The 24,604-nt window shown below is 35.7% G+C and overlaps 2 protein-coding genes across 2 annotated transcripts in view; both read left to right on the top strand.

Moving 5' to 3' along the window:
- Nucleotides 1-8,848, top strand: part of LOC116288075 (uncharacterized) — a 160,771-nt gene extending 151,923 nt beyond the window's left edge. The window contains 9 exon segments of the mRNA XM_089036454.1: nt 3,378-3,474; nt 4,055-4,255; nt 4,682-4,820; nt 5,550-5,667; nt 5,842-5,917; nt 6,192-6,344; nt 6,650-6,695; nt 7,013-7,096; nt 7,517-8,848. Of these exon segments, the coding sequence (XP_088892580.1) occupies nt 3,378-3,474; nt 4,055-4,255; nt 4,682-4,820; nt 5,550-5,667; nt 5,842-5,917; nt 6,192-6,344; nt 6,650-6,695; nt 7,013-7,096; nt 7,517-7,624 (1,022 nt within the window). The 3' untranslated portion in view covers nt 7,625-8,848.
- Nucleotides 8,849-11,412: 2,564 nt separating this feature from the next.
- Nucleotides 11,413-21,690, top strand: LOC116288077 (death-associated protein kinase 3). Its single transcript, XM_089037227.1, has 10 exons — nt 11,413-11,572; nt 15,056-15,179; nt 16,293-16,369; nt 16,932-17,070; nt 18,046-18,166; nt 18,508-18,583; nt 19,366-19,518; nt 20,022-20,067; nt 20,685-20,765; nt 21,409-21,690. The coding sequence occupies exons 1-10, from the start codon at nt 11,475-11,477 to the stop codon at nt 21,493-21,495; spliced, it is 1,002 nt and encodes a 333-aa protein (XP_088893353.1). The 5' UTR covers nt 11,413-11,474; the 3' UTR covers nt 21,496-21,690.
- The last annotated feature ends 2,914 nt before the right edge of the window (nt 21,691-24,604 follow it).

The raw sequence follows: 24,604 nt of genomic DNA, 5'->3' as shown, positions 1-24,604 counted from the left end.
CAACCGTCTCGAATTATTCCCACTTATGTAATGTTTATGTTTTTGTCACTCGTATGATTGGAGGTATTAGTATTGGTTGCCGGAAATATTCGGCTGATATTTAAAACGAGTTGCTCCAGTTTTTGTATTTTAAGAGCTTATTACGGGCTCCAGAATTTCAATGTTCTTATTGTCAGATTGATTTGGATAATTCGTTTCGTTTTTGTTTTTGTTTATATTGGTGACCTTATGACATGATGTTATTGAACGTATTTCTGTTCAGATATATTGATTGCAGCTTCATTAGTATAAATGTCAATTTGATTTAGTTAATATAATAGATTTATTGATTCTTAATCTGAGTGATTCTGCTGTTGCGTCTTGTTTAGCTCTTTGGGACAGTAGTGGGCGTGGTTCTCTCTAAGAAAGAATCTATATATAACCCTTACCCACCAAAATGAAATAATAAAACTGCCGCCAGTCATTGGCTATGCAGATATATAATTCCGATCGGTCTCTGGGAATATTGCTTTTCCCTTTTTTCTTAATGTGCAAGCACCTTGCAAATCAAGAATTCATGACCCAAACTAAAACGTAAAATGTTAGCTTCGAGCCATTCATGTACTTGTTTTTAGAAACAAAGACACCTAGAAAAGTTACAACTGATTTTTATTGTCAATTGTATTCGTTCCTTGAATCTCTGTGTTTACAATGAAGAATAATAAAACATAAGTATGTCGCAGGCTCATCTGACCAGATATAGAAAACCCATGTTGAGCAGTAAATGGAATAGTCTCGATCAAAAAGGGGAGGCTAAGTTATGACAGTTCTTGATCCTCATACATGACAGTAACCAAAGTGTCCCTGTTACTTTGCTATACTTGCAAATAAAAAAATATACGGTCTTGTGAAAAACATTGATGATGATATTCTTTTTGGATACATTCATGTATAATTGTATGAGATGTGACGTCTTTATTTCGTGTGTTGATCACATATTAGTAGAAAGATGGTCAATCTAAATCATCCAGTACCGATTCTAGAAAGTGACGAGACAACAGAATGTGTCAACCATCTAGCAGATTCGATCTAGGATGTTTCGGCTGTAGACAAGTAGCGTCTTTTGGTATTTATGAAAGTAACGTCACGAACGCATACCGCTGACATGTTATTGCGGGCTGTTGTGAAAGACCAAAAACATTTTGGCCGCACTTCAAATGCTTTATCTCAGCAATGCAATGAAGAATTTGAAAAATATAACTTTTTTTCGCACATAGATTGACATCTCAAAAATTGTTTGTGCATCTTTGAATCAAAGCAATACTTGAAACTTTCTCCTTGGAAAATTTTTCTGGAAATTCTTCGAGGCAACTTATTATTTTTTGATAAAAGAAAAATACGAAGTTTTTAAAATCTCCATTTATTGCCATAGTGGTTGGGAAGTTAGAGATGGGATAAGAGTATGTGACTGTCCCCCTGTCGCATCCCTAATGTCACGCGGAAAGTTAGCAAGGGACGGGGTTTAGGTCGTGTTTTTGTCTCCTGTCATCAACTCTTATCTGTAGCTCACGCACTGTGGGAATTCACAGCCAGAAAATGACTATTTTAACCTTTGACAATTCGGAATGCAGACAAGTTATCTTTTCTAATCATCGGAATCTCGTAATGGTTGGCTTATGTGTGCTAATAGTATGTAAAGATCCACAAAGCTGTTGACGCTGTCCAACTCGTAGTATTTTGAAATTCAATTTCATTTACTCATTTTCGTTTTGACTGTCTTTCATGAATTACTAGATATGGTTGTTTTTATTTAGAAACACATTTTAGGGCGAATAGACATTGACAGATTGCGAACTCGGTCATAGGTTTGGATTGCGTGACCAAAACGTCTAAGCTCCTTAACTAGAAAAACAAAGGGGTTGTATTTTCATTCTCTCATCAGATAAATCCATACAAACGATGTTGGCAGCGGAAGCCACGCCGGTATCGACGAAGAGGTGTATTTCCTTAGTGCTTTACGATGTTGTCGTGTTTCGTCAAAGGGAACCCAGACAGTAGTACCACTATTAAGTGACTTCCATATAAAAACGTCGAGCGTTATAAAAACGTCACTCTACTGTAAATCGCTTAAGCGGCATTTTCAATCGATTTTATTGATTGTGCGGATTTCGTATCTGAGTTTATATATTTCTTTATATATAACTATCAAATAAATTTTCATTTTCACTTCTTTCCACTTTTGTTATTCATTTTTTCTTTTCTTTTTGAATTCTGCACTTTTTTATTTGTAAATACTCCAAATTTGGAATTGTGTTTCGTTTTGTGTCGTTTCGTTTTGTGAGTTTTGTGTCCTTTAATTTTGTGTTGTTTAGTGCTTGTTTTATTTTGTTGTATCTATATGTCAATATGGCTGTCGCTTTATCTCAGTCGGAAGAATTTAGATATTTTTTACAAAATTCATATGTATTTTTTAATTTTTAATATACTTCCTAAATTGACAAAAATCTCAAAGCAGGTTTCCCTAACCTGTCAATCTAGTGATAAAAAATATATGGCAGCCATATTTGCAGTGTGTAGATTTTATGTATGTACACTATCGTAATAGAAATCTATAGAAGTAAAACGGTAAATAAACGTCATATTGACATTTTAGGATACTTATGTCTCGAAAATAAATGATAATGAAACAGCCGCCATCTTGGTTGATCTATGGAATGGCTGGAGGAATGGCTCGTTAGTGTCAACCAACATGGCGGCTATGACGTAGCATGCACCCCTAGAATGCTCTGGTATCAACGACGTTTACAAACATTTTTTACAAGCCAGGGTACAAACCATACAACTTATAGACCCCTTACACTAATCCTAATCAGGGGCCGGTTAAGACGAAAGTGTTCCCTTCACTTAAGGATTGAAATATTTTATTATGTTAATATAGTTTCAGTTGTTTTGACCTCCATTTGGGGATTTAGTGCGAGGGGTCTATATTTGAAACGGCTGTTTTTGTGGTTTTTTTTTGTGCATTATGGCGTCATTACCTATAACAGCATAACTACCAGAAACCCTGGTACGTTTTATTTATCCAGTTAATTAGCAGCAATTGTCTTACTATTCTCATTAGAAAATACAAATTTGAATAAGAAAGAAAATTCGCGAAGCATTTTGGTAGTGGTAGTAAAATGACGCCATTGCATCGGCGAATGGCCTATTTCGGAAACCAGAGTGAATTGTATTTGTTTTTTGATTCTCTTTTTCTTTCTTTTTCCATTCTTCTTTTTTTTATTATTATTTTATTTATTTATTTATTCATTTATTTATTTATTTGTTTGTTTGTTTGTTTGTTTATTTTATTTATTTATTTATCATTCATTCATTCATTTATTTTTATTTTATTTTAGAAATACAAGTACTCGTAGAAAGATACAGCATGAGCGGAATACCGCTGACAGCCGATAACCCAGAAACTGAATATGACATCAAAGATGAAATTGATAGGTAGGTAACCGTACCATTTGATTCAACTAATATTAACAGTGTAGGGTTGTACGTTATTGTCAAAACTGAGGTTCTATTTCCCATCATTCTTGAGTTCTTAAAAGAAGGGTTAGTAGCAAACGTTCCCCTCCCGCATGGTAATATGACAGGGTCGGACTTAGGGGCGTTAAACGGTAAGCTTTTTATATGTCTCTTAATTTTGAGGTCGTAAAATTCATTTTCACAAAGAAGCGTTGGAAATTTAGGTCAATATTTACACCCATTTTCTCAATTACCAACTCAGCCCAAGTCGTCTGGGTTTTTGGCTTCCACAATGAATCAAAAAAACACGAATTCAAACGGTTGGGAATTTGATTGACTGGAGTCAAAAACCCAGACTTCTTGAATAGACCATTTTCGAGTTCAAAATTGCCACACAGTGTTCCTTGATTACAGACTCATTTACTAAGAGTTAGTCGGCACAAATTCGAGGCTAGCCCTGAGCAACAGAAAACTTGGAACTAGAGTATTAAAGGTAGTTGTCTGGGGCGCGTATTTATGAAAACAGATATAATTGTTACTCTTTGTTATTTCATTGTAGAGGAAAGTTTGCCGTCGTAAAGAAATGTGTCGACAAAGAAACTAAGAAGGCATTTGCTGCAAAACTGATAAAGTTCGATGAGGATGAAGAGAATGAGACTGTACAAGAGTTTGATGTCCATCGCTCCCTAAAACACAAGAATCTGGTTACGCTGTTCTCGGCTTACATTGTGCAGAAATACTTGGTGTTAGTTATGGATTTGTAAGTCTATATCGTTATTCAGTACTGATGCGCACTTAATGTTATATGAGAGAATCCTTTACTAAATGTGACCGCCTTCTTTGGCCCTGAACTACAAAAGCTCTTTGCATTTCTTCGTTTTGCTTTGTTTTTGTTTTGCTTTGTTTTGTTTTGTTTTGTTTTTTCTTTTTTTCTTTTTTCTTTCTTTTCCTATCTTTTCCTTTCCTTTCCTTTCCTTTCCTTTCCTTCCTTCCTTTCTTTTCTTCACTCCCTCACTGTTTTATGGAGCAACTTGAAGTCTGAGCATTAATTCTTACCATTTCTGTTATACCTATCTTCTATATCCTTTTATGTCTCTTTTCACAACTTCCCGCTTTCCCATTCTTTCATTTCTCATTTCTGTTTTGCTTGTTGTATTCTCCTAACACACTTATCTCATTAATGCAGGATTGATGGTGAAGATGCTTTGAGTTCCTTGGCATCCAAATCAGAAGTGACAGAGAATGACGTCACTAGCATAATCAAGCCAGTTCTGGATGCTTTGGATTACCTTCATAACAAGGACATACTGCATTTAGACGTAAGGGTAAGTATCAACCAGATTCCGGAACCGTAGCATATACTAAAAAGCCTATTTGAGACGAATATAGTATAGTATGTATATATATGTAAGTATCAATAAAACCACGTGTTTTTGTCCTCAAGCGTGAGCCTTAAATCCAGGGAAGGAAGAGCTAACCAGTTGTCTTCTTATGCCATTGCTGAATTGCATATTGGTCATAAAACTCTTACTCCATGTGCCCTGTGGAAAGGAAGCAATTACAACCGCCGTTTGGATGGAGGGAGAAAACAAATGAAAACAATTGCTGACAATTTCATATGCTGTCTCCTTCTGCGGCTTTCTTCTACCATCCTTTTTACCATCCTTTTTACCATCCCAAACTATACCAACCATGGCAAGTCAAATCTTGCTTAAAGAGAACCCAATACCAGTATCACAATTGTTTATAAGTTATTGCGATTTATATTGGCGACTACTTGGCAAAAAATATATTACTTATTGGCTAGAGTCTTTTAGGGTGTGTTTCTTGGTGGAAAAGCACAAGGAACTTTGGTTATGAGAACGCCAAGAATACGCTCATATAGACCCCTTGTGTGTGACGTCAATTTGGGGAACGAAACAATGAAAATGAAATATCAAGAGAAGAAAACTTTTTTTTGACCCCAGGGAAGAGAATTACTGCAAGGCCTCTATCATACAGCTTTTCTCTCATTAAATACAATAATTAAAGTCTTGATCTGTATATCTTCACAGCCTGCAAACATCATGGTCAACCAAAGTACCGTCAAGTTGATTGATCTAGGCTGCGCACGCAGACTGACAAACAAGGAAGGAGAGGTCGGTGCAGTGGTTGGCAACACTGAGTTTTCAGGTATGATGGAGACAATCTTTCATCATGAGAAATGACAAACCTGTGCAATCTTATACTTTGTACCTAATGAGGTGTGCTTAATGAGGTTATTTTGAGGTGTGCTTTTTTTCCCCTCTTTCTCTCTTTTATACAACAGACTCATTCATATTTTTCAATCTTTTTTTATCTATTCAGCTCCGGAAATGTTATCGTTTGAACCTGTTAACTCTTCTTCGGACATGTGGAGTCTTGGCGTGACAACATACCTACTGTAAGTAATGACATAATAACATGGGGGTGTGGGGGGGGGGGGGGGGAGAGAATAAGAGGACAAATCGCGGGGCAAATGACATGACCTCCATGTTGGTTAATTAAAAAATAGAACAGTGGTCAAATATTTTGTTAAAATCAGTCTTTGACTTTGATCTTGAAAAACAGCTGAGCTGTTATGCTTTTTCAGTTTCGTCCTTTTTATTAAAAATCATCTTATGACAGATGTATAAACCAATTTTAAAATATCTTTACCACTAAATACCGTGACACAGGTTGAGTGCAGAGCTGCCATTTTCTGGAGATGACGACGACATGGTGGCAGAAGCTGTAAAGACTGGCACCATCATGATTAATGACGATCTGTTTCCCTCGACAACACGACAAGCTAAGGATTTCATGAAGAAACTGCTCAGCAAGATTCCAAGGTAATTTTAGGCAAAGCTCGACCTAAGGTTAAAAATATGAGGGGCAAAAAAGACCCCAGTTTCCTGTTGTTTGTTTTCGTTTTTTTTCTTTCTTTCTTGTTTTGTTGTTGTTGTTGTTTTGTTTGTTTTTTTTTACTTTGTGTTTAGTACTAGTACATCGGTGTAATGAATGAAAACTAAAATGATGTTGAAGCTAAAGAGTTCCCGCCATTCCAACAAACACAGGCACAATTCAAATTCTTATAAAAGAGATTAAAGCAGTGTCAAAATTGGACTTATAACATCTTTGTCTTCTTCTCTCATAGAAGACGAATGGATGCAGCCTCAGCTAAAACCCACGACTGGCTCTCGGTAGGTGGTGTTGATAATAAAGATTCAAATGCAGCTTTACTTACTACCTCCGATAGATATTTTCCTGCACTGGGCGTGATGTTTTTTCCATTTCAGACCACGTGTCACTCTCTTGAGAATAAGATTCTTTGTTTGAGTTGTATCCATATTCATGTGTCTTCTCATACCCCAACCATTAAACAAAGAAATGATAATCTAGGGAATGTGACGTGGTCTGAAATGGAGAAAAAATTGCTTCCGGTTCCCTCGACGTACCTTGCTGTGACCTAGAATCATTCGTCTAACTGATGTTGATTCATATTTCTATTTGCATTTAGCCTTCATTTGGTCGTGAGCGCAGAAAAACACCCGTTGCAGAACCGAGAAAGTACAAAGACGTTTTCGATGAGCTTCTCTTTCAGGTAATTTAAGCGTGCACGAATTGAGCCTATGAGCCTAGAGAACTTGGTCTGCTGTTTTTTACTATGCAGCTTGCGTATAAACACTAATTTTTCCATCTTTGACATTGATTAAGCAACAGTTTTTCGTCAAGTGGCTATTCATTTCTATAGGCATGGTTTCCGCAGTCACTCAGCAACGTATGTCACGATGCGATCTTCTATTCCATTGCGCATTAGAGTTTCTAAAACGTTATTTCTGCTGCGCTTATGTTATTGTTGTAGATTATCGTTCTATTTTCCCGTCTCGATATGCTTCATGATCTTTACTTCACATTAAAAAATACCACCAAAAAATGTTTTTTTACATAAATGATAATAATGCAAGAAAAAATACTCGTTAATCTTTCTTAAAAGGATGACTACTGAATTTTACGCTTACAGGAAGAAGACGAGTTGATAACTGCCTCTTGCGTGCTGAGAACCTTTGAAGAAGAACCGTATGATTCACCAGAAGAAGAAGATGATAATGATGAAGAGGAAGAAGATTAAAAATTACTGACTATGTACATTACTGATGATGATAATCAAGAAGATTGAAAATAACTGATGATATTAGATCTATGAACCTTTGAAGGAAGAGGAACCGTAAGAATTACCAGGAGAAGAAAAAGAAGAAGAAGATGATGATGATGAAGATGATAAAGAAAATGATTGAAAGTGATTGACTACAGCAATTATCCTAGTAACTGCCTCATAATAGGATACCTTGCGCATAATAGAATACAGATGTCTCTATCAAATGTGTAAAGACGAATCATGACTAGAATTGTCATAACCATGCAAGAACATCTATTGGACTTAATGATGAGGATGATGATGATTGAAAATGATTGACTATACCTAGTAACTACGCCCATTATCCTAGTAACTGCCTCATATTAGGATATCTTGCGCATAAAAAATACAATGTCATACAGTGCCATATAATCAACAAACTCGATAGGGCTTCCAAATAAAGATATAGGTTTTTTAAAGTAGTTGTAGGTTTCCATTATTACATATTTCCAATTTTTCTAAGCACCATGTCATATACAATCTTTTGTAATTGTCGAAACTCTATTAGAGTAAAATTAAAGCTAAGATGCACTTAATGCATCATCATTTGCAATATCTGCCATATATTATTTCATATATAATTATTTTATGTTATAGCATATTCTCGTATTCCATTTATCGCCAATTAGTTATATTTATTATCACTATTAGTATTAGTGTGTATTAGTATTAGTATTAGTATTAGTATTAGTATTCTATTACCATTGTTTATTGTAATCAATGTTATTAGTTTATGTAGAGGATTACCATTTTAATGGTAAAGCAGATTATGTCGAAATAGCTAATTGTAATTACTGTATTACTAATAATCAATAATTTATTCACTCTAATAGTTTATATTTCCGCCAATTTTCTTTGTTTTGCTTTAGCAAATGTATTTGCAATTAGAAATTCAATTGCACAATAGCAGAAGAGCTATTAATTTATTACTATTGAATTATTGACATAATCCAATCATGAGGAATTACAATTTTATTATCAACTGATTATTTAGTATTCTATCACCGCGATACCATTGGTCAGCGGTCAAACATTGCCAAAAAAAGTCTACGTTCGTATAATAGTATCTTACAAAGCATGTATTTTCAGCACTTGATTATTTATTGATTATGTTTACGTGAGAAATGATGATGAATTCAATAAAAAATTACGATACAATTTTGTTGGCATTTCTTTAACTAAGTAAGAAATATGAATTTACAAAGTTTGAGTTTAATTCAACGTGGCAAAAAAGCAACAATACCTATTCAGAAAATTTTCTATAATTTTTTTCCTATAATTTTCGGTTACGTGTGATATTTCATAAACCTCCAAGGCATCGCTAAGCAAATTAAATCTCTGCCAGCTAAGGGAAGAAAAACATTCTCGATTTAAAATTTTAATGAATGGCTAGCTTCTGAAGTGGCATTGGATATGAAAACACAAGCGACAATACAGTTGCAAGAAACTTGATCAATGCAAGGTGTTCAGTTTGCAAGTCAATTGAAATTAATAAATTAACCAGTTATTTTGATATAGATAAGATTTTAATTGACAAGTGCATCGATTTCCTGGTTTTATTCCTGTTCTTTTAAGCATTTCTTAAGAGTATCCTTGAACTCCAATTTACATAAGTACACTCCAATGTGTTGGTTTTATCAGTTTCCTTTATTCATGGAAAATCGTCTTACATCAAAACAAAGCCAGTGCGAACAGATTCTGAAGAAGACTATGAAGCCTTGGTACAATAGTCGTTTGTACGGTAAATTCTTCCAATGCCAAGCCAGGCTATCATTCATGGGTCACCCAGTATCTTTTTTTTACCAAGGGGAGGACGGGAGTTACAAATAATACATAACCAATACTAGGAAGATTACTGATGGCGTAGATGCACTACTCTTTCCCTGGGAAGTTATACGACAAAACGTGGGCCATTACTCTCCTATACCGAACAGTGCAAACAAATTTTATCATCGTCAAAACTTTAGATCCGATGACGAATACGAGTTTTTAACTTTTAAAGAAAGGTACTATCATTTTGTAGTCGTGGTCGTACACATAGATTGAAACTTTAGATTGTAAAAAATCGGGAATTTACTACGATTCAATGTTAACCACGCGCACAGGATCAATTTTAAACTCGTACTAGATCTAGTACTCGTCGTTGGATCTAAAAGGTCGACTCTCATGCGGCCACTACTTAGTAGCGATGACAGACAGACAGATTTATTTTTTTGGAGTTTTGCCTAATTGTACATCAACTTTAGTCCAAATATAACGAATAGGACGTTTGCATGATGGCTTCATTTGACTCCCACTACCAAGATGCTTTGCGAATTTTCTTTCTTATTTAAATTTGTATTCCCTCATGAGAATAGTAAGACAATTGGTGCTAATTAACTGAACAAAAGAAAGCGTGCAAGGGAGTCTGGTAGTAGAGGTCAATGACGCCATCGTGCAAACGTCCTATTACATCGATTATTAATACTAAATTTCAAATCTACTGATACATAGCTTTTTAATCCCCCCATCCCTCCACCCCTCCCTCCCTTCCTCCCTCCCTCCCTCCCTCCAAAATTCTCGTGGTGTCTTTCCTCCCGAACTGACAACTTTTTTCTAGTATATTATTTACTCCACTGTAACTTGGTATGAAATAGTATTATCACTCTGTTCTCGGCGATAAAAGAATTTTTAGTACCATTATCTTAAAAACCTTCTGAGTCTGTTGAATGTTCTTCATTCATGGCGTGATGAATGAATAAGATGTAAGACCCAAAGAAAGGCCTCACAACTGGACTACTTACATCAAGCATGTACGCTTTTATGGTTCAACAGTTATAATGATACGTAGTCTTGTGAGAATTAGACATGTTGAACATGCGCAGTGCTTAGACTTGTCATTCTTCTGAAATGAGTCAATGAGCATCTGACTCCTTGAATTGAGAGAATCTGCATACATATTAATAAGAAGTCAAAAGGGAAATTTGCTGTTCTTCGAATTTCTATTAATAGCGGCCTTGAAATCATATTCTATGATACAGCGAGGTTTTTGTCACCGAGAAAAAGAATTTTGACTCGAGGAGTTTTGATTCGAGTAAAAAAAGACCGAATTTTGCGACAGCAGAACCTCGTACCACATGACACGTGATTCCTCAGTGGAGTTTAAAAGGGCGTGGCTTTGATTCTCATGAATAAAGTCTTTCACTGTTCTTACTAATGCTGATCTGTGACAAATTAGTCTTTTTTGAATAGAATTATCAATTTCAAAAAATATATGATAAATTTCTGGATTTTTTTTCAATTCGTTCAAAGGAGCAACAGGAAAGCTAGCTTATGATTTTGAAACTCTGGGTTCCATGACAAAATCCGATAACATCTGAGCTGTAGCCTGTCTTTACGTTAAGAACATTTGAGTGACTTTTTCAATATTGTTTATTTTTTTCGAGTAGACAGAGAAAAAACATCTTACTCCCTGGAAACTTTGTCATGATATGACATATGACAATCATTGCGTTATGAACATTTAAAAAAAAACTTTTTAAATATTGGATTTTTCTGTCTAAAATTGTCTATCTTAAATTTGTGATGATGGATCAATATTAAATTTGCCAAGATTTCGGGCCATTTTCATTATTTTTATAAAATTTTTAACATAGCTAGAAGCTAGGAGACTGGGCAATGTCACAGACTGGCGTGACTGAGCTATAAATATTTTCATTTGGGTCGGTGAACTGTCAACAACAACACTTTTAGTCTGTCTATCAGCAAGTAGAACGCGGGCGTCAAGTACGAAATAGTATCCGCAATGTCTAATCTAGCCGCAAAAAAGTTTGGCCCGCAGACGATGGAGCTGAAGAAGGAAAGCCCGGAGACGTCCTACCAAATTAAGGCCGAAGTTGCGAGGTAAAACCACTTATTCTAGCCATAGTAGATTAGCAAGTAGGTAAGGGTGTGACAGATTGTTGCTTTGAAGTTCTGTGACAAAGAAAAGTCCCAAAAGTTTGAAACATCTGCGAAACTCTAGGTGATCAAGGAGTAGCCATTACTACAAAACTAGGAGAGGCTCGCGTTTTAGGGGTCTTGTCTTTCATTATGGGGGGAAAAATTTCTTCATTTTCGCAAAGAAAAATCTATAAAATTCCAGACTCAGGTCACTGCTCGCTGCATTTGATTGTGTGGAAATACTGTTGTGTTATTTGTGGTTGAAACTCGTCTTTCCAAGTTTCTCTTGCCCATAATTCTCGCGTTCTGGGGATGGTTCAGCGTTGTTGACCTTTCTAGGTTATATTTACGAGTCTTATTAGGCGTCTAGAGCAAGAGTATGTTTTCCTGTTTCTCATATTTGCACAACTCTATACAGAGATCATTACTTGCAGTGAATGGACTTAAGGGCTAGATAAAGCGATCATCAAATATTCTTTACTTCTAACAGAACGTCTAAACAAACTCCAGGATGATTCTCGTCAATGTGAGCGACTTACGCTAGCGTAAAGCTCTCATCAGTCAACAGCAGTGCGTATAAAAACTATGCAATACATTTACATATCTTGCATACTGACTTCAAACAAAGAAACACACAAAAATCTCAAGATTTCTCGTTTTCAGTCAGCACGATTTGTTACTGATAAAACGTCGATTTTTCACTTTGTTCAATTTTAGAGATTTTTTTATTTTATGCAAGCAAAGTTTAGTTTTCAGCAAACATATTATTTAATCACATTGTGTATCACGCCAATGACCTCATTCAAGCAAACCAAAATAACCCATGATAGAAAATCTTGTCTTTGTGTTATTTGGAAGAGATTTGATTGACTTCTATAATCTCAAGGTCTGCTTGCAAACCCGAAAGCAATAAATTGTCGGGTAAATTGTTAACTACTCTACCTTTGGATGCAACAAAAAATACACCAGAAGATTAGTGACCAATGATCTGCATTCTTTTGGAAATGAGATATCTTGGAGTAAATATGGCCGTCACATTTCACCTCATTAAGTGGGATATTCTTAATAAGGTAATAGTGGAAATGTTTGTGTATCGATACTAGTGACATTATTAAATGTAAAAGAACAGAAATGTTATCCCAGGCAGATACTCTAGAATTGCGTTACGTGTTCAAGAATTCATCTTTGAAAAGTTTGTATCGTCAACACAGAAAATGAAATGTCGAACAAAATACCCCATGAGGGGGTCTTGTCAGTTGAGGGTCATTGAGCTCACTTGGAGTAATTCCTTGAGGGTATATGTAGATAAGATACAAAAAATGGCATAAATTAAACCAATACATTTTGATAGCGTGAGATCAATTAGAGGAAATAGAAGATTGATGATATTACCGGTAATTATTTATCTATTATAAGCACTGGTAACTGTAATTTGTTTATACAACGTTTCTGTTATTAAAATTCAATTAACTGACTTCGTTGATGAAGCGCAACAAAATTCAGTTATGTGATTCATGTAAGTTGTGAAGAATTCACCAGTTTCGCATTCGATGCTTACGGCTGTTCTTGAAGACCACAGACTCAATTACACAGGCTTAGCATCGTTTATGAGTCATTCACAGATACCATTAAAAGTCCGTGGGATTTCTAAACATTCTTTACATTACAGTTGACTTTTCTCAGTACAGTAAGCAAGGCCAAGCCTGTACAATGAAGTCATAAAACACAGCGGTATTTACCAAAGGAGAAAAAGGGACTCTTCTAATGACAGTAAACAGAGAGGGAAACGTGGCTTCCTGATTGACAGCTTAACTTTTTGTAAGACTTTTTTGTCTGTCCTTTTTATATGTTTGCGGGACAACACCCTCTTCATACCACAGGATGCCCAATCTTAGGATACTCTTGACCTTAGGAGCAGACAGCGAAAGAAAATATTTGGATATGGATTATCACAGTATCAATATGTACATCGAAACGTAAACAGTCAAGCTTATTCTTGTTCGTATTACAAAGTAATTACTGGTCGACAATCAAAATTAGAATATAATATTTTTTCAGTGGCGAGTGGTCAGTTATCGGCCAAAGCTGAAGGTAGATTATTCGTAGTTGAATAAGAGATACTGCAATGCACCTATTGGAAATTAACTAAGTATTATTTCCCTTCGGGTATTTGCATTAGGATCAACTAATCGAAATTTAGAATAGATTGTAGTAAAATAATGAGTTTATTGTAAAGATGGCAAAAAGACCAAAAGAAAAATGATGGCAATATTATTTATTAATAATGATATAAATCTAATAGTTATATAATAATAATGATAATAATAATAGTAATAATAATAATAATAATGAAAACTTTATTGAGTTTTTCCCGAAATACAATCGTAAATCTCGCTACTTATAGATAATTTACAATTGCCTACTTGAATCGAATACAAAATGTGACAAATAACAAAAAGAAAAAGAAAATAAAATGAAGACTATTAATACTGTATTAATAATAATAATAATAATGATAATAATAATAATTACTTAAATGTTTTCTGGTTCAACGGAAACCAAAAATAACATGATGGCAAATGTTTTATCGATAATCATCATCATCAAATCTAATAATATCTTCAAAGTGTATATGACACGAAAACATTCCATCATTTAAAATGTATAGTTTGTTAGTAATAATAAATATATCGTAACAAAATTTGTTTCAAAAGCTTATTTCTTGAGATATTTGCGAAAGTTAATCCCAATTTGTGACGTCATTTTGTTGACACGTACTCTAGATTCAGTAGTAATGTACTAAATATAAATTGTAATTCATATAAATTAACAACAAAAGACATATTTTAGTCAGCTTCATTTGATAGCTTACGTAGTACTCTTCCAATGTTGGGAAATTGAAAAGTGTACTACTTGAAATTAAGATTCTATATTCAAACATATTTCGTGTATTTGCAACTAAATCTGGAGACTTGTAAACAAAATGACGTCACAACTCGTGCTAAAATTTTTTGAATTTCTAGACTGAATACGTTTTTGAAACAAATTTAACCGTGATATTCTTATTAATGCCAATAAACTACACATTCTTAACATTAAAATTTTTTCGTGTCATATACACTTTAAGTAATATATACAATATTCGTGTCCGTGTTGTATCTGATATACAACCACGAGCCGAAGGCGAGTGACTATTGTATATCTGATACAACACGGACACGAATATTGTATATTACTTATGAAACGTCTAAGTGTATACATTCATGTTCTACTATAATTTTGAAGAAAAAATTGAATTTGGCTAAGAAAATTGGAGTTAAAGTTTATGCAAATCAGGACGATTGTATCAGATATACAACCTCCTCCACGGACAATGATTTCTATTGTGTTGTCCTCATTAATTATTCATGAGTTTGATAATAGAGTTAACTGTTTGTGATTCAGGGGCAAATATGCCGTCATTAAAAGATGCATGGACAAGAAGACCAAAAAGAATATGATGGCAAAGCTGATCAAGTATGACAGCGACACGGAGAAGCTTGCCATCCAGGAGTTCGAGATCATGAAAGTAAGTAAGTCAGGACAATAAAGGTTTTCTTAGTTACAGAGCAAGAGGTAGCTATGTTGACAACTGCGTGTCAGTGGGGGGAGGGGGAGGGATAGTTGAATAAAAGCCAAAGCGTCATCACTTGACTTGAAGTTTTGTGTTGGGACGAGCTTCTGCAACCCTACCTCACTAAATACCCTACCTCAAAGGACCCTCAATAAGCAATTATTGGATGAGGTTGAGCATGATATCGTAAATTATCAATACGACGTGTTATCTGCTGAAGCCGAATAATTGCTTATTTTCATTTTGTATACTGGAAAAAAATTAATTTTTAATTTTTAATTTTTAATTTTTAATTTTTAATTTTTAATTTTTAATTTTTAATTTTTAATTTTTAATTTTTAATTTTTAATTTTTAATTTTTAATTTTTAATTTTTAATTTTTAATTTTTAATTTTTAATTTTTAATTTTTAATTTTTAATTTTTAATTTTTAATTTTTAATTTTTCATTTTTTCATGTTTACATTTTACTTTAATTTTCCTTTTTAATTTGTCCTTTTCCTTTTTAATTTGTCCCTTTTAATTTTTCAATTTTTAATTTTAATTTTTCCTACTTTTTTCCTTTTTAATTTTACTTTTAATTTTAATTTTTAATTTTTAATTTTTAATTTTTAATTTTTAATTTTTAATTTTTAATTTTTAATTTTTAACTTTAACTTTAACTTTAAATTATAGAGACAAGAATTATGAACGCCATGGTGTCGCGTGAAAAACGCAATATTTTTAATTCAGAAATATTTCGAGAATTCTTCATAAAATATATGAAAATAAGTTAAGGATTCCTTAAATAATTGTTTTTGTACATAATTCTGGAAATAAATACACATAATGAATAAAAACAAAGCTACCACAGCGTGACCTTGAATGAACTTGACATGATAAATGTATTATCTGTAGGAAAACCTACAGATAATACAGTTATCATGTCGAGTTCACACGATATCAGGGATTGGCTGAGGGCTCTCGACCAATCAGAATTGAGATACTAAGTAAAATGTATAATAATACGAATTCAAGGAACAAACATCGTTGACTAATCGTTGATTGAACAATGACATGTTTGTCTGCAGGACCTCAAGAACGACAAGCTCCTCACTGCTCGAGACGGTTTCCATGTCAGAAAATACGTCATTATCATGATGGACGGGTAAGTCTGTCTTAATTAACATCACTATGCATCATGTGTTTAAATCATTAACACTGTGGATAAAACCACGGAAATACGGATGTGCTGTTCCGTTCCGTGTCCTTCATCTTGACCATGACGCGGCGTTGTGTCAGAATTTTTCTAATTGTATAAGAAGTAAGCTTGCGAATGTTTGTTTTTGTTGTAAATCCGTGACCGTACCGTGTGCACTTCCTTCCGAATCGTGTCCACTAATGGTTACACGTATTGGTCTGGATGCTTCACATACTTCACTGCTTGCCGTTTCAACCCCGTTGGGCTGTGCCACTGCTGTACTTTGCGGTAGTGATTCTTTTTTTGTGTGTGTGTTGCCAAAGTATTATCATATACAGTTATAGAGTCATTGCTACTACGAGCTTAGAGATTTTTTGTCACCGATATTTGCGGTAGTGATTAGGGTTGATAATTTGTTTTTTTGCGCCATCTTTGTTGAGCTAGAGTATGATCATATCATATTACACTGGCCGATACAGTCATTGCTTCTACGAGCTTAGAGATTTATTGACAGAGATATTCCTTGTAGTGTTGAGGCAAAAAACGTTCTGGAATTCCTCGGAGAAAAACCACGGGCAAATGAAGAAGACGTCGCGTTTGTGATGAGACAGACCCTTGACGCCCTCAAGTACCTCCATGGCCTAAAGATCGTCCATCTTGATGTCAGGGTAAGAACGATTACAGGTTCCTTAGCGTTAATGCACTTCACTTGATCTCTTCTCATGAAGCTATTTCAAAAAGGGTTGAAGGGGCGAATGGTGATAGGCAAAAAGCGATAAGTCCTTCCAAGAATCAAGAATACCTGGAATGACTGCTGCTTCTTATTATCACTCTTGTCAATAACACAATTAGTTGTTATTGCTGAGATATTTAGTTTTGTTAAGACGGAAAAACAAAAATTTCCAATACCACGATTATTCGTGTTTTAAATGTATACCCACAGTTCAAGTCCTTTCGGTCATGCAATCGCCAATCACCGATCCCCATTCACCTTTTCCCATTCAACCTTTTTTGCAATAGATGTATATCTTGCCGAGATAATGTGGATAGTCTACTTATTTATTGCAACTTACGATTTCTTACTTCTAAAACAGTTTATAAAGTAACTGTTCTAAATCTCGCGTTCTGATTGGTTGGGAGCGCGTGCTTTATGAGAGCACACAGCACGCGCGTGCACTTCAGTTTCTTCATTCGTGATATTTGTATTTTATAAAAGAAATAAAAAACTTGCTTGCTGTGCTGTGTGGAGTCACAAAGTAATTGGGGATTAGCAGAACACTCGAGAAGCGTCGAGAAGCACTGCGCTACGCGTCATGCTTCTTCTTCTTCTAGAGCATCGGTAGTACAATTCCGAAGGTCGTGGGTTCGATTCCCAGCGAAGTCGGAAATTAATTTTTCCCAATTTATTTCCAAGGGTCTTTCGCCCGGAATAACCTCGTTCCCAAGCAATATAACTTATCTATATTTCTATATTTTGTGCTTCTTCTAACACTTCTCTTGTGTTCTGTCAACACCCGCGTGCTTTATAACTGCACACAGCACGCGCGCGCGTTTTCTATGTCTTTAATACTTGCCCTATAGCGGATATAAGATTGAACAAAAAGTAAAGAGAATGTTTATAGCATGGTATTTATCTCTATTAGCCCGCAAACATCCTGGTAAAGAAGGACTACACTCTCAAGCTGATCGACTATGGATGTGCTCGTAGGATCGTCAACGACACTGGAGACTTGGTGGATGCTATTGGTGTCACAGAGTTTTCTGGTACGTGAATGAATTATACTTTGTATATTATCAGTAATTATATTTTATATTACTGTTTCTGAGGTCTGTATGTATATTAAATCCCAAAATCCCAATACACTCGCCCTTACTGAGCTTGGAGGGGAAAGTGGGACCGCTCGCAGTCTAAAGTAGCCCCAGTTATAATAGTCGCACCGTCAGTGTCAACCTCGTTAAATGAAGCCTCTTCATCTTATTTCATTTCAATAAAAAACCTGTGGAAATTCTTCAAATTTCCTTCTTTTCAGTTTTTATTTTCTTCTTTTCCTTCATTCCTTCATTCCTTCTTTCCTTTTTACTTATTTTGTTTCTTTCTACTTCAGCGCCTGAGCTTCTGAACATGGATCCCGTGTGCTGGGCAGCTGATATGTGGAGTATCGGTGTACTCATGTACATTATGTAAGTAAATGATATCGTTCTCTGCAAAGCTGTTGCTGCGTTTCAATCAGCTGATAAAGGTCTTCAAATCTGACCGCCATGTGTTGCCATCCAGAAAACATTCTATTGTCGTGCCGTTCGCCGTTTGAAAATTGGCTTAAAATTTCAAACAACTTTCCGTTTATCAAACTACCTTGTGCGCATGCCTAGCTTTTGTTAAGAAGTCTTGTTAAATGAATAAAACGCCTCCCACATGGAATAACGCGATCGCAGGAGCTTGGACGCCAGAGAACTTTTTTTTAAGTCGCTGGTCATAGCAAGGGGTTCATCATCTATGGTCTAGGGGCCGACTAACCTCTCCCTTAGGCTTCGGCCGAGCTCCCTGATCAGTTAATGGATAGCGGTGTCGGGGTCGAACTCTCCGGCGTAGCCGTAAATGCTTCGCGCTGCCATACGACGGTTCAGCACTCGGTGTCTGGAAGTATGGTCCCTAAATGATCAATAAAAAAATCGTTTAAAAAAATCAAGGGCTGTGTAAAGGTCGACTCTCGCCATTGCGATTAGTGTTCGATTCATAAACTCTGTAACCCATGTGAGAAGCTAAGTGTTTGTATGGTGTCTCTCTTGATTCGCGAGTTTTTCCGGCTTTCCTGCCTCCGCAAAACCCATGATGCGATGCGTCTAATTTAAAATTCATTCGGCATATGTGAACCGATAGCTTACCAATTCTTAACAGGCCCGGACTTCACAAATTGGGGTTCGTTTTTGTCATGTTAACAGCTAACGGACTTCTGTTGTATTAGGTTGAGTGCCACTTTGCCATTCACATCAGAAGATGAGGATGAAATTACAGCGGCAGTTACAGCAGTGGACTACGACATGCCCGCAGACAAGTTTGGAAAAGCCACCGATGAAGCCAAGAATCTTGTCAAGAAGTGTCTGGTGCGAGTCCCTGAGTAAGTTAGGAAAAAAAATGGAACGGGAAGAGGAAAGAAAGGAGGACCGAGGGAGGCAGTGAGTGGTCAAGGAATGGAGAAAAGGAATGAAAGAAGTGAGGGAAGCATGGGTGCGATGGGATGGGACGAATATAAGGATGGATGGATTGGAGGGAATAAATGGAAGGATGGATGAGAGGGGATGAATGGAAGAATGAACGATGAAGGATGAATGAATGGATGGATAGCTGGAATGAAAGGGTGGACATAATTGGCTATATGATATCGGATGAATAAAAAGATAAAGGATGAATGAGAGATGGATGTATAGCTGGAATAGGGTGGGTTTGGAAGAATGAACAAATAAAGAATGAATTGATGGTTGGAGAAAACGACAGATCGATATTCTAATTTATTTTCTAGGTCCTCTAGACCCTCTTTGTATAGCATCTAATTACGAAATGGCCCAAGATTGTTGTAAGTTGCAGTTGAATCAACTAACCAATCTATTCTGTTAATTCCAGGAAGCGTCCCACTGCTGTTCAAGTACTGGAGGGAGATTGGTTATCCGTAAGTAAAAGCTATCTGATTTACCTTTATCAAAATGGAGGCAAACTTTCCTTATGGTTAGGGCTTTTGGCTCGCTTATTTCATGTCTCCCTTCTCTACCTTAAGCTGATCAAGTTTTTTTCAGTCTCAAAAAATTACAGTTCATTTTACTTTATTTTGATTACTTCGTGTTAAATTGTTGTTTATTTCTATGAATGGCAGTTTTCTTTACGATCATCTCTCTTCTTCTCTGAAAAACAATTTATTTGGTAAAACAACTGCAAAGTAAGACCGTTTGATATACCTAAATAACATAATCCTGGCATGTGACTAGCTTTCAGGGGCACATCCAGGCTGATCATAGAGTGACTCCCTTGTTCCAAATGGTGATTTCCTTGATTTTGCAAAAGTTTTTGATAGAGGGGAGAGAAGAAAAAAGGATGATTTGTGGAGATCGGTGGTGTGAGAAATCCCGGAAATCCTGGAATGCGCTCTTAGTAGTTATTACAATGTACAAATATTAATTCCTCACATAATCATTAAACTAAATTCCTGGTACTGTACTATCAACAATCTTTTTTTCGCACTTATGTATATCTGCAAATGGGATTAAATGATAATTATTTTGTTTTCTTTAGAATAACAATTCTCAAAGAAGGAAGACAACTGATATTCCTTCGAGTAAATTCAAGGAACTGAACCAAGCTCTACAAGACGCGGTAAGTGGAAGAGCTTCTCCGAGAACACCGACACAAAACACGTTAGGTTTTTTTCCTAGAGCAGTTTTCGCATGACTGTGAAAAGGCTCACGGCACGAACACGTTCTTGACACGGCTAGGGATACGCCAGACCAATCACATTGCTCGAGAATTCACTCTCCATCCAATCAAATACCCAGAACACGGCATAAACACGGCGCGGACACGGTCACGCCAAAGTCACGGCATTTTCAGACCAATCAAATTGCGCGAGAAAAAAATCAGCCAATTAAAATTCACGGTCACGGCACGGCACTGAGCTTTTCACAGTCATACGAAAACTGTACTGTTTCTATTTTCGTGTCATTACCTGGACTATTGTTTTCTTTCTTTGCCAGTAATGGTGTCCTTTTGTAGTTTAATAAAGAAGGAAAGTTTGCGTTTACAAAAAAAAATTTGTTCACAAGCTTTTATTAAAATCATTATTCTTTGTTCCGTGGTGCGTTTCATTTATTTAAAAAATTCTTTCTTACTTTCTTTCTTTCATTTTTTATGATAATTTTTTTATGATTCATTACTATAGTTATTTGACGTTAAAAGAACCAAGTGAACGTTTACGATCTTTGCGTAGTTTCTTATCTTGTTGCTCTTTCTGTTATTCCAGGACAAGGAAGAGGCTGTCGTTGCGTCATGCACTCTGCGCACCTTCGAAGAGCAAGAATACGAATCCCCAGATGAGGACGAAGAGTAAACCCAACATCTTCACTCTCCCCTCCCTCCCTGGAACGAAATTTGACCCTGCAACAAAAACATGACTTTTTGATGTTCTTTCAAAAGAGGAAAAATTTTCAAGATATTTTTGTATTAGAATGAAATATTTCGGCTTCTAATAGCTAATGAAGAAAATTAATAAATATTTAGCTAATAAATATATATTCTTGTCTTAGTGAGGTTCAGCCTGTTGATAGATATGACTAATTAGTATTTTAATAACCTTTCCTGTCTCTAACCCCAGACACTTAAAGAATAAAATAATTATAACACTTCAATATAAGAGCATTTTGTCTCTGGTGTTGTTCATTTTGCGCTTTTTTCTGGTGGTGGTGGTGTTGGTGTTGGTGATGATGGTGGTGGTGGTGGTGATGGTGGTGGAGGTGGAGGTGGTAGTGGATGTCTTAGAAAGGGGGAAGTGTTAACTCCTTCAGAAACAGGCTTGGCCTAGTACCCTAGCGTCTCTAGTATGTGTCCAGTGTTACCAGCCCATTTCACTTTGGACGTAATTGATTTGGATTTCAAACCATATATAATTCTCAATTCACATGATCGTGTATGATTATAAAATGTATAAGTCAATCGGCCGGGAACTAATTGGTACTGCGTCGCGCATCTTGCTGCGCACGTCATTTCAGTAAAGTTAATGGATACTAATTACGAATATCAGAGGAAAATTAATCCTAAATGAACGTTTTTCGTTTTTATTTTTGTGTTTAGACTTGATGGCATAGAGTAGAAGCATGAGAACTAAAACCCACTTGAACATGTTTTAAAAACTAAGGAGTTTCTTCACGAGAAAATTATGAAAAAGATGACTAGGAAGTAAGACACGTTCAGTTAAGCTGCGACGGCGTAATGTAAATGATAGGAACCGCTATCATTTATCCGAAAGTGAAAAAAATAAGTTCAAAGAAAAGATTAGAGTGCATGGGGGAACGTACGGTACTATGTTACGTTACAGCACGTACACGCGGGTGCGGAATCTGGGTTAACACTGACATGGCTTCCCATAGTTTTCTTATGAGTCGTACGATATCATCCTGTAAATACATGGTACGAAACGTAAATCTACGCTATATATATATTTTTTTCGTGTCTTTTACTGTCGTTTCTTTTCTTATTAGTCTTATAAGAAAACTGCATGCATTATCAGGTTGCTTATGTAGCTTTTTTAAAGGTCCCCATTTCTTCTTTCTCTCCCCCTCTCCCTCCCTCCAGATCTCATTCAGAAGATATAACCTTCACCACTAAACAACAATGTAATATGCAAAAAAATATAAAAAGAAAATTAAAACAATGTTGGGAATGATATCGATATATAGCCACAATGCAATAGTTTCATTATAGAACCAATTAGTAAGATTACCGAATAAAAAAGACTAACATATATAGTAATAATAAACTTCTTTTGGTATACAAGCTATCTGAAATAACCGTAAGCCGGATAAACAAGTGAGTTAACCACACGAAATGTCACTGTTTGAGTCTGTGAAGCCACGAGAAAAAAAAACTGAAAGCCCATCGGAACTAACTGTTTCACAAATCGATTTTCCATTTTGTCTAATTTTCACTTCAACTATGAAACGTAGCATACAATTAAAAGCAGGTCTTAAAATCGCTATTGGTGGCTGCACGTCAAAAATGACGCTCAAATATTGACACAATGGACTAATGGGCTATTACGTCGGGTATGATGCAAATTTCAAACAGTTTCAGTTGATTTTCCGCCTTAAACGTTCAGCCCTGTCGTTCACTTGGCTGATCATTAGAAATAATAAAATCAATTGGAAATTGAATGGAAACTATTTTGGAAGTCTGACGTGGTGTTAATGTCAAAGAGGTGGAAAGCCAAACACATTTTTGCTTAATTGAACTAATGTGTTTTAAAAGTCAACTTGTTTTAATCGAATGAAAAGTTATTAGGACAAATAGTCAACCAGTTTCCAAGAAACCCGAGAGGTTTTGCCAAAATATTTGGGATGGGTATATGCAATTTGCCTAGATATTTTTGCCCTGTGTCAGGTATGTTAGGATCCGTATGTCATTTTATTTTCTTGTCTCTTTTCTTCTATATCCTTATCTTCTCTCTTCATTTCTCATTAACATTAAGGCACAGTGCTAAATGTGAATGAAACACCCGGAGTATAGAACCATTTCGTTTTTATTTAAAACGATGTAAGTCTCAATCAGGCTGTTAAATAGCGGGGTGTAAGAAAGACCCATGTGATGAAGATCTGAGCTTAGAAAACAATATGGTTGATGCATCTACGACCAAACTATTAAAAAAGCTTTAGCCTGTTTTTTTTTTTTTTTTTTTTTTTTCCAGCTTGTCAGAAAGGAACTTGACCGTCTAGTAACCATGACTTGCCGCCCCATCAACTTATTGGTCATTCTCCTGCACTTGGCTAGCCTTGCATGTTGCTAGCTTTTAACTCTAGACAGCCACCACAACCCCTTTGACATCTGTATTGTTTACCTACGACAACCTCTTAATTTGCCGAGTAAACAAGAATGGAAAGAAAAACAAACTTTTAAATAACTAGTGTAGTGACGACTTCCGTTTAAGTCCCCAGTTGCTTTCCAAAACCCTTGACCCGGGTTCAGTGGGACAGTTTTAGAATCCATTCAGCTGAAATGTTCAATGGGTCAATAATATTCCATTTGGTTGGTTCTCATCATTGAATGTTTTATCAGTTTTTACGTCATTCAAGAGACACGAGCGACATCTAATCGTGCGGAATTATCTTTTTCGTATGTCCTGTGCAGCTTTTACATGCTGCAATAATTGATCATATGGTGCTTGCAACATTACCGCGGTAAATCGATCCAAAACCAGCTCCCAAATCATAATAATTTAATTTTATCGATATATTTGTACGGATATACTCGGCTCGTGCTTTAAAATGTTATGAACAAAATTTAAAGCTTATCGGTAACCTTGCATTTATTCAGCGGTGAACATGATCCAATCTAGTTTAAACTATAAGAGAATATATTTTCCAGGTTCGCCTCCAATCAGCCATGATAGGAGTCGCATAGGAGCTGTTGTTATAGAAACGTAAATTTTTCCAAACGTTTTTAAGATA

Source organism: Actinia tenebrosa, unplaced genomic scaffold (genome assembly GCF_029948245.1).
Source record: "Actinia tenebrosa isolate PJP-AT-01 unplaced genomic scaffold, QUT_ActTen_1.0 PGA_scaffold4__44_contigs__length_22323623, whole genome shotgun sequence".
NCBI classification, from domain to species: Eukaryota; Metazoa; Cnidaria; class Anthozoa; order Actiniaria; family Actiniidae; genus Actinia; species Actinia tenebrosa.
The sequence above is the reverse complement of the archived record's forward strand: the minus strand, read 5'-3'. Positions and strand labels throughout refer to the sequence as shown.